At 44.6% G+C, this 15000-nt stretch overlaps 3 protein-coding genes across 4 annotated transcripts in view; all 3 read right to left on the bottom strand.

Moving 5' to 3' along the window:
* LOC122974425 (low affinity immunoglobulin gamma Fc region receptor II-like) overlaps nt 1-5554 on the bottom strand; it is a 10503-nt gene extending 4949 nt beyond the window's left edge. For both annotated transcript variants that reach the window (XM_044342452.1, XM_044342453.1), the window contains exons 1-3: nt 5174-5554; nt 3901-3942; nt 3438-3710 (exon numbers count right to left, since the gene is read on the bottom strand). In XM_044342452.1, coding sequence (XP_044198387.1) covers nt 3438-3710; nt 3901-3942; nt 5174-5204 — 346 coding nt within the window. In that variant the 5' untranslated portion in view covers nt 5205-5554. The remainder of the gene's footprint in view (nt 1-3437; nt 3711-3900; nt 3943-5173) is intronic.
* Nucleotides 5555-6698: 1144 nt separating this feature from the next.
* Nucleotides 6699-11710, bottom strand: ppp1r35 (protein phosphatase 1, regulatory subunit 35). Its single transcript, XM_044340829.1, has 6 exons — nt 11532-11710; nt 9139-9382; nt 8839-8959; nt 8006-8127; nt 7842-7932; nt 6699-7135 (listed from the first exon to the last, which is right to left on the bottom strand). Exons 2-6 carry the CDS (start codon nt 9379-9381, stop codon nt 6831-6833), a joined length of 882 nt encoding a protein of 293 aa, XP_044196764.1. The 5' UTR covers nt 9382; nt 11532-11710; the 3' UTR covers nt 6699-6830.
* Nucleotides 11711-12949: 1239 nt separating this feature from the next.
* Nucleotides 12950-15000, bottom strand: part of zgc:153012 (uncharacterized protein LOC777626 homolog) — a 16321-nt gene continuing 14270 nt past the window's right edge. Inside the window, exons 4-5 of the mRNA XM_044340827.1 lie at nt 13800-13851; nt 12950-13670 (exon numbers count right to left, since the gene is read on the bottom strand). Coding sequence (XP_044196762.1) covers nt 13500-13670; nt 13800-13851 — 223 coding nt within the window. The 3' untranslated portion in view covers nt 12950-13499. The remainder of the gene's footprint in view (nt 13671-13799; nt 13852-15000) is intronic.

Below are 15000 nucleotides of genomic sequence, written 5' to 3'. Positions count from 1 at the left end.
GACAGACAGAGTTACAGCGACAGACAGAGTCACAGCAACAGACAGAGTTACAGCAACAGACAGAGTGATATACAGACAGAGTTACAGCGACAGACAGAGTTACAGCGACAGACAGAGTTACAACGATAGACAGAGTTACAGCGACAGACAGAGTCACAGCGACAGACAGAGTCACAGCAACAGACAGAGTTACAGCAACAGACAGAGTCACAGCGACAGACAGAGTGATATAGAGACAGAGTCACAGCAACAGACAGCGTCACAGCAACAGACAGAGTTACAGCAACAGACAGAGTCACAGCAACAGACAGAGTTACAACAACAGACAGAGTTACAGCGACAGACAGAGTTACAGCGACAGACAGAGTTACAGCAACAGACAGAGTTACAGCGACAGACAGAGTTACAACGATAGACAGAGTTACAGCAACAGACAGAGTTACAGCAACAGACAGAGTTACAGCGACAGACAGAGTTACAGCAACAGACAGAGTTACAGCAACAGACAGAGTCACAGCGACAGACAGAGTGATATAGAGACAGAGTTACAGCGACAGACAGAGTTACAACAACAGACAGAGTTACAACAACAGACAGAGTTACAGCGACAGACAGAGTTACAGCAACAGACAGAGTTACAGCAACAGACAGAGTTACAGCGACAGACAGAGTTACAACGATAGACAGAGTTACAGCGACAGACAGAGTGATATAGAGACAGAGTTACAGCGACAGACAGAGTCACAGCAACAGACAGAGTCACAGCGACAGACAGAGTGATATAGAGACAGACTTACAGCGACAGACAGAGTCACAGCAACAGACAGAGTTACAGCGACAGACAGAGTTACAGCAACAGACAGAGTCACAGCGACAGACAGAGTGATATAGAGACAGAGTTACAGCGACAGACAGAGTCACAGCAACAGACAGAGTTACAGCAACAGACAGAGTGATATACAGACAGAGTTACAGCGACAGACAGAGTCACAGCAACAGACAGAGTCACAGCAACAGACAGAGTTACAGCAACAGACAGAGTCACAGCGACAGACAGAGTGATATAGAGACAGAGTTACAGCGACAGACAGAGTTACAACAACAGACAGAGTTACAACAACAGACAGAGTTACAGCGACAGACAGAGTTACAACAACAGACAGAGTTACAGCAACAGACAGAGTCACAGCGACAGACAGAGTGATATAGAGACAGAGTTACAGCGACAGACAGAGTTACAACAACAGACAGAGTTACAACAACAGACAGAGTCACAGCAACAGACAGAGTTACAGCAACAGACAGAGTTACAGCGACAGACAGAGTTACAGCAACAGACAGAGTTACAGCAACAGACAGAGTTACAGCGACAGACAGAGTTACAACGATAGACAGAGTTACAGCGACAGACAGAGTTACAGCGACAGACAGAGTGATATAGAGACAGAGTTACAGCGACAGACAGAGTCACAGCAACAGACAGAGTGATATAGAGACAGAGTTACAGCGACAGACAGAGTTACAACAACAGACAGAGTTACAGCGACAGACAGAGTTACAGCAACAGACAGAGTGATATAGAGACAGAGTTACAGCGACAGACATTTTACAGCAACAGACAGAGTCACAGCGACAGACAGAGTGATATAGAGACAGAGTTACAGCGACAGACAGAGTTACAACAACAGACAGAGTTACAGCGACAGACAGAGTTACAGCAACAGAAGGAGTTACAGCAACAGACAGAGTTACAGCGACAGACAGAGTGATATAGAGACAGAGTTACAGCGACAGACAGAGTTACAACAACAGACAGAGTTACAGCAACAGACAGAGTTACAGCAACAGAAGGAGTTACAGCAACAGACAGAGTTACAACAACAGACAGAGTTACAGCGACAGACAGAGTTACAGCAACAGAAGGAGTTACAGCAACAGACAGAGTTACAGCAACAGAAGGAGTTACAGCAACAGACAGAGTTACAGCGACAGACAGAGTCACAGCAACAGACAGAGTCACAGCGACAGACAGAGTGATATAGAGACAGAGTTACAGCGACAGACAGAGTCACAGCAACAGACAGAGTTACAGCGACAGACAGAGTTACAGCAACAGACAGAGTCACAGCGACAGACAGAGTGATATAGAGACAGAGTTACAGCGACAGACAGAGTCACAGCAACAGACAGAGTTACAGCAACAGACAGAGTGATATACAGACAGAGTTACAGCGACAGACAGAGTCACAGCAACAGACAGAGTCACAGCAACAGACAGAGTTACAGCAACAGACAGAGTCACAGCGACAGACAGAGTGATATAGAGACAGAGTTACAGCGACAGACAGAGTTACAACAACAGACAGAGTTACAACAACAGACAGAGTTACAGCGACAGACAGAGTTACAACAACAGACAGAGTTACAGCGACAGACAGAGTTACAACAACAGACAGAGTTACAGCAACAGACAGAGTCACAGCGACAGACAGAGTGATATAGAGACAGAGTTACAGTGACAGACAGAGTTACAACAACAGAGTTACAACAACAGACAGAGTCAAAGCAACAGACAGAGTTACAGCAACAGACAGAGTTACAGCGACAGACAGAGTTACAGCAACAGACAGAGTTACAGCAACAGACAGAGTTACAGCGACAGACAGAGTTACAACGATAGACAGAGTTACAGCGACAGACAGAGTGATATAGAGACAGAGTTACAGCGACAGACAGAGTCACAGCAACAGACAGAGTCACAGCAACAGACAGAGTGATATAGAGACAGAGTTACAGCGACAGACAGAGTTACAGCGACAGACATTTTACAGCAACAGACAGAGTCACAGCGACAGACAGAGTGATATAGAGACAGAGTTACAGCGACAGACAGAGTCACAGCAACAGACAGAGTTACAGCAACAGACAGAGTGATATAGAGACAGAGTTACAGCGACAGACAGAGTCACAGCAACAGACAGCGTCACAGCAACAGACAGAGTTACAGCAACAGACAGAGTTACAGCGACAGACAGAGTTACAACAACAGACGGAGTTACAACAACAGACAGAGTTACAGCGACAGACAGAGTTACAACAACAGACAGAGTTACAGCGACAGACAGAGTTACAACAACAGACAGAGTTACAGCAACAGACAGAGTCACAGCGACAGACAGAGTTACAACAACAGACAGAGTTACAACGACAGACAGAGTTACAACAACAGACAGAGTTAGAGCGACAGACAGAGTTACAACAACAGACAGAGTTACAGCAACAGACAGAGTCACAGCGACAGACAGAGTTACAACAACAGACAGAGTTACAGCGACAGAGTTACAGCGACAGACAGAGTTACAGCGACAGACAGAGTTACAACAACAGACAGAGTTACAACAACAGACAGAGTTACAGCGACAGATAGTCATATATACCAGTAACTGTGATGTCGATGTGTTCGCTGATCTTTCCAGAACTGTTTTCACACCAGTAAACTCCAGAATCTGACTTAAAGAGAGTTGAGATGATGCAGGAAGAACCTTCAGTCCTCCCAAAGTTTTGTTGACTGGTCCCACACTGTTCAGTCTTTCCTCCTGCTGTCCTCTTCACCGTCCATCCATCAGCTGTCTGTCCTTCTTCATCACATCTCAGAGTCAGTTTAGAGTCCCTGAAGAACTGCTGCAGGTTTGGACGGACGCTCAGAGAGACTGAAGGACAGACAGACACATTATTTGGAGATAGACGATGGTTTTGTTGAAATCATTTCTGTAACGTTTGGGAACCGTCATCGTCATGGTTACAGTAAAAAGCACGTGGTTACCATCAGTGGACGATGGCGGTCGTGGTTAAAGTGATCTGTGGCGTTACAGTCGGACTTCAACGTAAACATGAACTCACCTGCAGAAACAGTCGGTCCAGACAGCAGCAGCACAGACACACCTGCAGCAGGAGGACAGGGTTCATAAAGGTCAGAGGTCACTACAGGTCAGAGGTCAGCAGATATCTGAGTGAAGAACATCAACGCTACAAACAGGAGAGATGATCGGTCTCTAACGTGTCACTGTTTGGTTACTGGTGTCATGTCCAGCTGGTTGTTAAGTGGTTGCCATGGTCCCCAGCTGATAATGCTTGTGTACTTGTACTTACAGTCACATTTCTGATGCAGGACTCTTACATGTAATACAGTATTTTTACTGCAGTGAAGGAAGTGAAAACTTCCTCCATCACTGATCAACAGAGTTACAACATGATGTGTTATGTTTGTTTCATCGTCTCCAACTAAAGACTGTGTTCAGTGTGTCGCTGTCAGTTTGTTCCTGCTGATAAAGTTTAATAATGAACTTTGCTTTGTTCACTTCCTGTCTGCTTTAATCAAACTGGGCTGTTTGGTACATTCTCCATGAAGCCGGCAGCTTTAACAGCCACAGCAGAAAGAGGACTTCTGTTTTAAACTCTGCACTAACTGATGTTTTCAGCACAAACTGACACATCTGCAGCTCTGAACATGATATTATTTCCACAAACAGTCAATAGTTTGACTCTGAAGTCTGATTGTGTCTCAGCTGTAAGTGTAAAACTCTTTCATCACATTTCATCAAGCCGGACGTTTCTGACTCTAGAAACGTCCCATTTAAGGAAGGAACAGATAAACAGCAGAGCAGCAGCTCTGTGGTTCAACACTGCAGCGTCACTTCACTTCTGTCGACATATTCACAGCTTCAACATGTTCAAATCTTTGACTCCTTCAGAAAAACACAATAAACCTTTTTGTTGATTCAAACCAACTAACCAACGTCTGAGCTCATTTAATGTCGTTTAAAACTTCATCAGTAATGTTGTTTAAAGCACATTAATCATTAAAGAGGATGATTGTTATCATCAGTCACATATTTAAACTCAGTCACATATTCTGAACCACTTATTGTTGTTTGAATCTGATTCCAACATGATGAATATTAATGTGTTGAACATGAACTGAGAGTGAAACAAACAGCTGAGAGGTTAAAGGTCTGAAGTCTTTCAGTCGGCGCTTCAACTTCCTGCACTTTCAAAGCGGACATGAAGTGGACATGAAGAGCTCAGACAGGTGTGTGTTGAGCTGCAGCTTCCTGTGAGCACAGACCGTCGTACCTGAGACGGACGAGTGAATGAGTGAATGTGTTGGACTCACCGAGCAGCAGACGCACAGATGAACTCTTCATGATGTCTGGATGAGGAGTGGCCACCACTTCTGCTTTTCTTCATTTCTCAACTCACACCAATAAAAAGACTTTTAGTCTCGTTTCCTGATTTCTTTATTTGGCCTGAAAAGCAGCAGCAGCAGTTTGAAACCTGACAGCAGATCAGCTGAAACTGTCAGAAGCAGACCGTGTTTCTGTTGTCAGGGCGACGGTGCGTTTTATCAGCTCAGTGCCAAATCTGACTGTTATTGACGAACGTTGTTGGTGATGTGACAGATGGAAACATGCTGACGGCAACATGTCGGCCTGGTTCAACCGACACAGTCAGTTCAGTCAGTTATTTAGAGAAAGATGACGGTTTAGGTTGTAATTACTTTAACATGTGGGAATTGTTATCGTCATGGTTACAGTAAAAAGCTTGTGGTAACCATGGTTGTTACAGTATCTGTGAAGTTACAGTCGGATGTTTATACATAAACATGAACAGACCTGCAGCAGGTCAGAGGTCACTACATGCTACATAAATGTAGCCTGCTAGCTGGTAAATAGACTGTACTTGTGTAGCGCCTTTCTAGTCTTCCGACCACTCAAAGCACTTTTTTTTACACTACGAATCACATTCACCCATTCACACACATTCATACGCTGATGGTTCTAATTAATGAGTTGGGACATTAATTAGAACCAAAATAAAGCAGAAGTTCAGTTTCACGCTCATGCAGCGTAAACATGATCACATGATCATCCTACCTACATCTGCATTAAAGGGAACCTGCAGCTGTAAGATCCTGTTACTGTCACCACAGTGATACATCAGTTCTGTGCTGTGAGAACTCTGATCAGTTGTGATTATTGGTCGTGTTTCTTCCTCTTCTGTTTGTTCCTGTTTTCATCACTTTACCATTAAAGTACATTTTGTAAGTGAAGGACGGTCAGTGACGCTGCTGTAGTGGCTGTTTATGTTCACACTGAGTGGATTTAGCACTACAGATCATCAACATGTTTAACAATGTTTACAGCAGCAACTGGAGGGGCTCCTCTGGGTTCATATTATGAGTTAATTTTTACTATGATTAAAATCTTATTCATTGTGACAGAAGCTAAAAGTAACACTATAATAATTGGACAGCTGGGAATAAGTGAATATGAAGCATAAACACGTTAATATTCTTATTGATGAAAGTTTCTTCTCTGCCTCTGTTGGAAACCTCCGACTGTACCAGCAGAAGTAATATTCAGTCTGTATCCCACCAGTCTACCTCACCTACTGTGTCCCACAATGCAAAGCGCTGAAGGGTCACAACGACCGTCATTCAGCTGATCAACGGTGTAACTTCATCACTCAGTCAGTCAGTTACCCAAATGTTTATCTCTGAGACTTTAAAACTGGTTTTCTTATAGCATTATGGGATGCTACACAGTAACTGTGGTTTACTATCAGCTGTGCTATTGTTCACTTCTGCTTTCTAGAGCTTCTGATTGGACAGGCTTCACCATAGATATGACATCAGCAAATATTGATTGAAAACTTTATTGAGTCTTTACAGGAATAAAAACAGAAATAATTTAAAAACTGATCTGATGACATCACACAGGGTGACCAATAAAACCTCAGTACCTCCAGCCAATCAGAGCGTTAAAGGTGTGTCAGGGCGTGGCCTCCCAGCGTCTCCGCCGGCTGTAGAGGTCAAATGTCGAGGGGGCGGGGCACTGAGATGGGCGGGGTTTTCTGTTTATTGGCTCCTCCTCTGGTGAGAGGGGCTTCTGTCTGAGCAGGTCAGAGGTCATGAAGAGGAGTGGGGAGGGGCCATCTGCTGCTTTGTTGTCATGGCTGCGGGGGGGCGGAGCCAGCAGCAGCCTATCCTGCAGCGCCTGGCTGATCAGCTGATCATGCTGCACATCAACGCTGACCAATGAGGTGAAGAGAAGCTGAGAGCGAGAGACATTCACTCCTACAGAGAGAGAGAGAGAGTTGAAGATCAGCAGCTGCATCACACCTGTACCACACCTACATCACACCTGTACCACATCTGTAACACACCTGTACCACATCTGTAACACACCTGTATCACACCTGTAACACACCTGTATCACACCTGTACCACACCTGTAACACACCTGTAACACACCTGTATCACACCTGTACCACACCTGTAACACACCTGTAACATACCTGTAACACACCTGTATCACACCTGTAACACACCTGTAACACACCTGTACCACATCTGTAACACACCTGTAACACACCTGTAACACACCTGTAACACACCTGTAACATACCTGTAACACACCTGTATCACACCTGTAACACACCTGTAACACACCTGTACCACATCTGTACCACACCTGTACCACACCTGTAACACACCTGTATCACACCTGTAACACACCTGTACCACACCTGTATCACACCTGTATCACACCTGTAACACACCTGTACCACATCTGTACCACACCTGTACCACACCTGTAACACACCTGTAACACACCTGTATCACACCTGTAACACACCTGTACCACACCTGTACCACACCTGTATCACACCTGTATCACACCTGTATCACACCTGTACCACACCTGTATCACACCTGTATCACACCTGTACCACACTGCTGTATTTTGGGAAATGTAGGCTGAAGTCTGTGTGTGTGTTACCTTCAGTAGCTCTGGTGTTGATCAGGTTTTTGGTCCTCTCTGACTTCCGTAGTGTCTCCTGAACGGCCTTCTGGGAGTTAAACTCCACCCCCTGCAGGAACAACATCTTTACCATGGTAACCAAGTGTATTGATAACATATTGATAAACAGAAGCAGTGAGAACCTGCAGTGACTGAAGCTCCGCCTTCAGAGCCAGTGTGGTGTTTGGCTCCGCCTCCTCGAGACATGCTGGATCCTCATTGGACACTGCAGCAGGAGGCCCCGCCCTCTGTTTGGGGGATCCACCTATCAGAGAAGAGGAAGCTTTCATTGATCATTTCCCTGATTACAGCGCTGTGGTGCACTGTGGGTAATCTGGCGGCAGGTGTGATGATGTTTCAGGAGTGAAATGACGTTTATGAATTAATCTGGAAGCTCTCAGGTATCAACAGGTGAAGACCAGAATGCCTCTGGACGTAACTGGATTGACCTACAACCAATCAGAGCAATGGAAAGTGTGACATGTGACCTTTCAAATCCAGACAGAGACGCTCTGTACAGTCATCGTATCAAACCCACCGAGGTTAGATAAAGGGTTGTGATTGGCTCGACCCGGACCAGAGGCCAGACGCACCTGGCAGAGCTCACAGATTTGTCTGGTTCCCAAACTAATGAGGGACTCCGTCTTTACCGCCTCTCACTGCTACAGCGTCATTATCTACACGCCATGACGGTCAGCCTCGTTATTGATTAATCCATCAATCAATCAAATGTCAGAAGACAAACACATCGTGTTCCATCAACAGAATAAACCAAAACATATTGACTTTACCGTCTGTAGTTTGTATTTCCTGTGGAGCCTGATGTAATAAACTGCGTCTCCATGGCAACTATTTGAATCAGCTGATAAAGTTTCCTCTCTGCTGACTCACCTGTGTCGTCCAGGTGAGCTGTACGTTCACCTGCACTAACAGGAAGTGATGTCACTAAATGTCTGAGTATAGAGACTCTGGTTACCATGGTGACCACCTCTCCTCCTCCTCTGACTGCTGATCAGCTGCTGAGGTGGCGCGTCATTGCTCAGCGGGATGTGAGGCTCCGGTGTTACCGTGACAACCAGCGGCTCTTCAAAACACACCTGCAGGAAACCACACACACACATCAGGACTACAGAATGATGTCATCACACAGGACTACAGAATGATGTCATCTCACAGGACCACAGAATGATGTCATCTCACAGGACTACAGAATGATGTCATCACACAGGACTACAGAATGATGTCATCACACAGGACTACAGAATGATGTCATCACCTTTGTGTTCCTCTTTCTTCCTGTCTGTCCTTGGGGGCGGGACTTCAGGTGTGTTTGGTCACTCTGTGGACACGGCCGGAGGGGGCGGGGCTTCAGGTGTGTGTGGCCGGTCTTGGGGGTGGGGCTTAGCGTGACGGACAGGTCGAGTTCAGGGCAGCGAATCAGAGAGGAGGAGGAGGGGAGGGGGAGAGGGGCGGGGTGAGGGGAGGGGGGAGGAGAGAGGAGGGGGGCGGAGCTCTTCATCCTGACAGGAAACAACATGTTTACAGTGAATTAAAGGATATGTGAGGACAGGTGTAACTGAGCAGGTCGCCATGGAAACGTACGTCATCAGCTTCAGGGTTCAGGTCGGTTAGTTTAGTGTCATTTATCCTGTTTGACGGTGAATTTATTTGGTTTTAGCTGCTAAATGTTGAACAAACTGAACATATAAAATAAAGTTAAAGCTTCAACCATCAGTGGACTGATTGATCAGGTCTGATGATCGATTCATCGCTCAAACACTGAAACGTTGCAGCTCCTGTTTCTACTCGTCATGTCTGGTTTTCAGTTTGATGGATTATTAAAGAAAATAATCTCTAAAGAGAATAAATCAGTCAGCATGTTGCTGTTAGATATCTAATGATTGATCAACTTTATCCTGTTAATCACTCAGCTAGAGCTCCGGGTAACCATCGTCTTCATTATTGATTCATCAGTTTGGTCCTTCAAATGTCTGAAAATGGTTTTAACTGAATAAATAATCACAATAATCAATAAGTTGTTTTAACCCACAGCGGTGACATCAAGTTCATCTGAGACAGAAGAAAACATGTAACTGGTTGAACTGGTCCTCTACAGGTTTTTAAACTGGTAAAAGAAGGAAAAACAAAGCAGGAACACACAAACAAACACATATAAACAATAACACAAACAAACACATATAAACAATAACACACAAACAAACACATATAAACAATAACACACAAACAAACATATAAACAATAACACAAACAAACACATATAAACAATAACACAAACAAACACATATAAACAATAACACAAACAAACACATATAAACAATAACACACAAACAAACACATATAAACAATAACACACAAACAAACATATAAACAATAACACAAACAAACACATATAAACAATAACACACAAACAAACACATATAAACAATAACACAAACAAACACATATAAACAATAACACAAACAAACACATATAAACAATAACACACAAACAAACATATAAACAATAACACAAACAAACACATATAAACAATAACACACAAACAAACACATATAAACACAGCTGACTTTTCTCACCAGTTTAAGATGCTGTAAACCAGCAGGCAGGGTTAAATCTGACCAGTTCGGCCCTTCAAAATAAAACACGTTTCAGTGTTTACCAGCGACGTTTGTCTTCAGTCGTTCGTTCATCGTTTGTTCATAAAATGTCAGAAAATAGTGAAAAATATCCGTTAAAGTGTGAAATCACATCTTCAAACGTCTGGTTGTTTAAATCATCAATAAATAAATCATCAAACTGATCATTATTTACATTTTACTTAAAAGATATTAAAACGATTATTATTCATAAAAACAGCTGCTGATCAACTAATCAATGAATCGATCAACCCTGCAGGACGACCCCCAGGTTGGGAACCACTGCTCTAAAGGACCAATACAACCAGTAACAGGCAGCTTCCCAGTTAACACAAAGTGGTCACAGCTCATTACTGGAAGGTTTCATGTGTCTGTAAATACATAAATAAATATAAATATCTGTGATTTCATGTAAATTATCGTCCAAACATGATTAATATGGATCAGGTCGTTGTCAGAGATCCAGAGCGACTCCACGATGACATCATCACATGTCAGAGTGATGATGTCATCCTGAAGATCTTATTATAATAAGATAATATTATTATTGTTTGTTATTACAGAGAAACAAAGATAAACATGTTTTATTTACAGACAAACAGATGACATGTTTAATCAATAACAGCTGATCAACTGCATTGATCAGTGACCAGGTCCTGCAGGACGTCAGTTTGGATGAATATTGATCAGATTATTTCCTGTTAATATTTCAGATCAGTTTTATTTTTAGAAACTTTTTATACGTTTATCTGAGTTATTTATTTTAATTTAACAAACAAACAAACTTAATCTGTTTCTTTATAACAAATTCAGCGTTTTCTTCTCGCGGATCTGGAGTCAGATTATTGATCATAGATTATAGATTATAGATCACGTTACCAGTTTATGCACCTGTCCGCGGGTAAACTGGTTACCATGGTAACGCCAGTTAGCTGATGAAGCTAGTTAGCCGACCCGTTGTCCTGCTGTGTTAACGGAGCTAACGTTAGCTTAGCTCAGTTAGCCTGTGTGTTACCTGATGTGACGCTCCACAGCAGCGTCACTCCTGCGTCAGTCCTACGTCACTCTTGCGTCACTCCCGCGTCAGTTCTGTCTGTTTCTCTGAACTTCTGTTTCTGAACGTTTAAACATGATTTCAAAATTTCAGAGTTTCAGTTAAACTTCCCTCTGTCGCTGCCCGATTTGCATCACACATGCGCATCACTGCTCGATCTACACCACGCATGCGCGTAAACTGACAGCTGCGTACGGCAACTCCATTTGGACAAACAACATTAGAGTTGAGTTTAACCGTTTCTGTCACTGCCCGGTACCTGACGTTACAACAGAACTACCACAACCACAAGAATGAAAACTTTCGAGTATTATCAACTTCTGAGAGATTTAATCTCTAACAGTGTTTTTCACCTCAGTCTTTCCAGGATGGAGCGAAGTGAAATGCACCGTGCCGCTTCCAACGTTATATTTAAAGGTAACTTAAGCTCATTCGGCCAGTATGCGCAGTAGGTTAACTTAACATTTTCCCGGGCAAATTAGTATATGGTGACCAGACGTTGTCCCGGTTTCGAGTTGGGTGTCCCGAGTCCCGACATATATCTGTAAAACCCTAAAATATCCCGGTTTTCACGTTCAGTACCGCATTGTCCTGGCTTTCACCACAATTACAATAATAATTATGTTACTCTACTTGTTTTCAGCGCTTACATAGACGTGTATCATGATCTGAACCTAATATAAGTTAACCCGATATGAAAACATCAACAATGCATCAAGCGGCTGAGTCCAACACTGATTTGTCTGTAGGCCGGTCAGTCGTTTACTTGGTGGTTGTCAAGGCTGCTCTTTATGAATGAAACTGTCTGTATGCTAGCGGTTAGCCGTCATGCTGAAGAGAGAGTCGGTCTTCTCTAAAACACGTTAGTAGTGAGATTATAGGTTGCTGTTTACATCACAGAGAGGACGAGACCTGATCAATAAATAATCAATAACTGTTTACATCACAGAGAGGACGAGACCTGATCAATAAATAATCAATAACTAAACTGTGCTGCTCATATTCTCACGCACATCCATCAACATGTAAATCCAATTTGACTTAACTTACACTTCCTGTTCACTCCTGCATCGAGTACAAATCCTCCCGTTAACGTACCGTTCCTTATTCACATTATTCAGACGTAGACGTCCTCTCGCCCTCTTCGCTCCAGCAGCTCCAACCTGAGAACTGTTGGCGACAGAAGCTTCTGCTGCAGCGCCTCCAACTCCAGAAGAATCTGCCTGAACAGCTCGGGACTGCAGCTTTTCAGCAACAGTTTTTAAACCTGCCTGTAAGGAGTCTGGTCGTCTGTTCCGATAACGTTTTCTGTTTTATGACCAGTGTTTGTTTCTCTGTTTGTCGTCAGGAAGAAGAAAAGTCAGTTTGTCCTCAAAGTGTAAATCAGACATCACGTATTTATTCATATTTCAACAAACAGCATCATTCTGAACAAAGTTAGACATTAATTTATTAAACTCTCTTCTATCTTCATCATCATCTTCATCATATTAATCATCTTCATCATCATCATCATCATCATCATCATCACACAGAAAATCTGGATCAGTCCTGTTGTCATGGTTACCATCAGGGCTCCTCATTAGTGGGATTATTAGCCCATTACCACAACACTGTCAGGTGGGGTGGGCGTGGCCTGTCAGTTGGGGTGGACATGGTCTCTGTCAGGTGGGGTGGGCGTGATCATTGCCAGGCGGGGTGGGCGTGGTCTATGCGAAGTGGGCATGGTCTCTGTCAGGTGGGGTGGGCGTGGTCTCTGTCATGTGAAGTGGGCGTGGTCTCTGTCAGGTAAGGTGGGCGTGATCTCTGTCAGGTGGGGTGGGCGTGATCATTGCCAGGCGGGGTGGGCGTGGTCTATGTGAAGTGGGCATGGTCTCTGTCAGGTGGGGTGGGCGTGGTCTCTGTCATGTGAAGTGGGCGTGGTCTCTGTCAGGTAAGGTGGGCGTGGTCATGGCCAGGTGTGTGTGAGCATGTGAGCGCTCTCAGGATGACGTTCTCTCTCTCCAGCTGCTGGTTCTTCTCCTGCAGCTCTCTGATTTGTTCCCTTAGAAGCTCCACCTCCTCCCTCACCGCCAACATCAGGTGACTCTTCACCAGGTCCTACAGAGGTCAAAGGTCACCACACACGCACACACACACACACATACAAAAGGTCGAAGGTCAGAGATCAGCTGTCTCAGCATGACTGAGGACATGACTTTGTTTATAAATGTATCAGTACAAACTCACCATGGCCTGCTCAATCTTGTTGTCAATGGCAACCAAACTGTTACTGGAACTACTGTAAGACACAGAGAGACAGACAGGTGAGACAGACAGGTGAGACACAGACAGGTGAGAGACAGACAGGTGAGACACAGACAGGTGAGAGATAGACAGGTGAGACACAGTCAGGTGAGAGACAGACAGGTGAGAGATAGACAGGTGAGACAGACAGGTGAGACACAGACAGGTGAGAGATAGACAGGTCTGGACAATTTCTTATACAAAACATTCACATTTCATTTCATTCAACATTTGATATGTCAGTCATTTATCAATCATCAATATTTGATCAATAATCCATCTTCATGGAGAGGCTGGGCCGAACAGTTTGAATCCACCTGACATCTTCACCACCAGGTGAATCTGAGCACACCTGTAGCAGAAGCCCAGCCCCTGGATCTGGTTGTCATGGTTACCTGTGGCAGAACAGAAGCAATGACATCATGGTGGCCTCAGAGCCCCGCCCACTGGGTGGAGCTCTGACAGGCACTGACCAATGAGGGTGAGGGGCTGACGGGGTCATGTGACATTGTGGTTGGTCGGTGGCCTTGGGCCGGGCCTCAGTGATTGGCTGACCTCTGGAGAGTGGGGTCAGTGACTTCAGAGTCGTCCTGGATCTGGGTTCAGCATTCAGCGGGTCAAAGGTCATCAGCCGGGCGCCGGGCCAGGACTCCCTGACAACTGAACCCTGACCTTTGAACTTTCTGCGATCTCGTAACACGACCGCTGTCTCTGGTTGCTTAGCAACAAGTTGTCGAGTTCTAAGGGGAAGGGGCGGAGTTGACGGAGGGCGACGCTGAGGACAACGACAGGGGGCGGAGTCAGATGGCTGCTTTCGCCGTGACATCATCTTTTTCACACTGACAAACATCCAACAAACAACAGTGACCAATCACAGACCTCCGTCCAATCAGAGCTTAGCTACAGACTCCGCCGACCAATCACAGTTCAGATCATCTAATTAGGAGACAATTTGAAGGCTCTCCGATCAGAGAATCCTATCCACCGTCCTCATTACGGTCTGGACCATGTGATGTTCCTCGTTAAGGTCTGGACCATCTGTTTCTCCTTGTTAAGGTCTGGACCGTCTGTTTCTCCTTGTTAAGGTCTGGACCGTCTGTTGTTCCTCGTTAAGGTCTGGACCGTCTGTTGTTCCTCGTTAAGG

The sequence above is a fragment of the Thunnus albacares genome, chromosome 22, assembly GCF_914725855.1.
Source record: "Thunnus albacares chromosome 22, fThuAlb1.1, whole genome shotgun sequence".
NCBI classification, from domain to species: Eukaryota; Metazoa; Chordata; class Actinopteri; order Scombriformes; family Scombridae; genus Thunnus; species Thunnus albacares.
The sequence above is the reverse complement of the archived record's forward strand: the minus strand, read 5'-3'. Positions and strand labels throughout refer to the sequence as shown.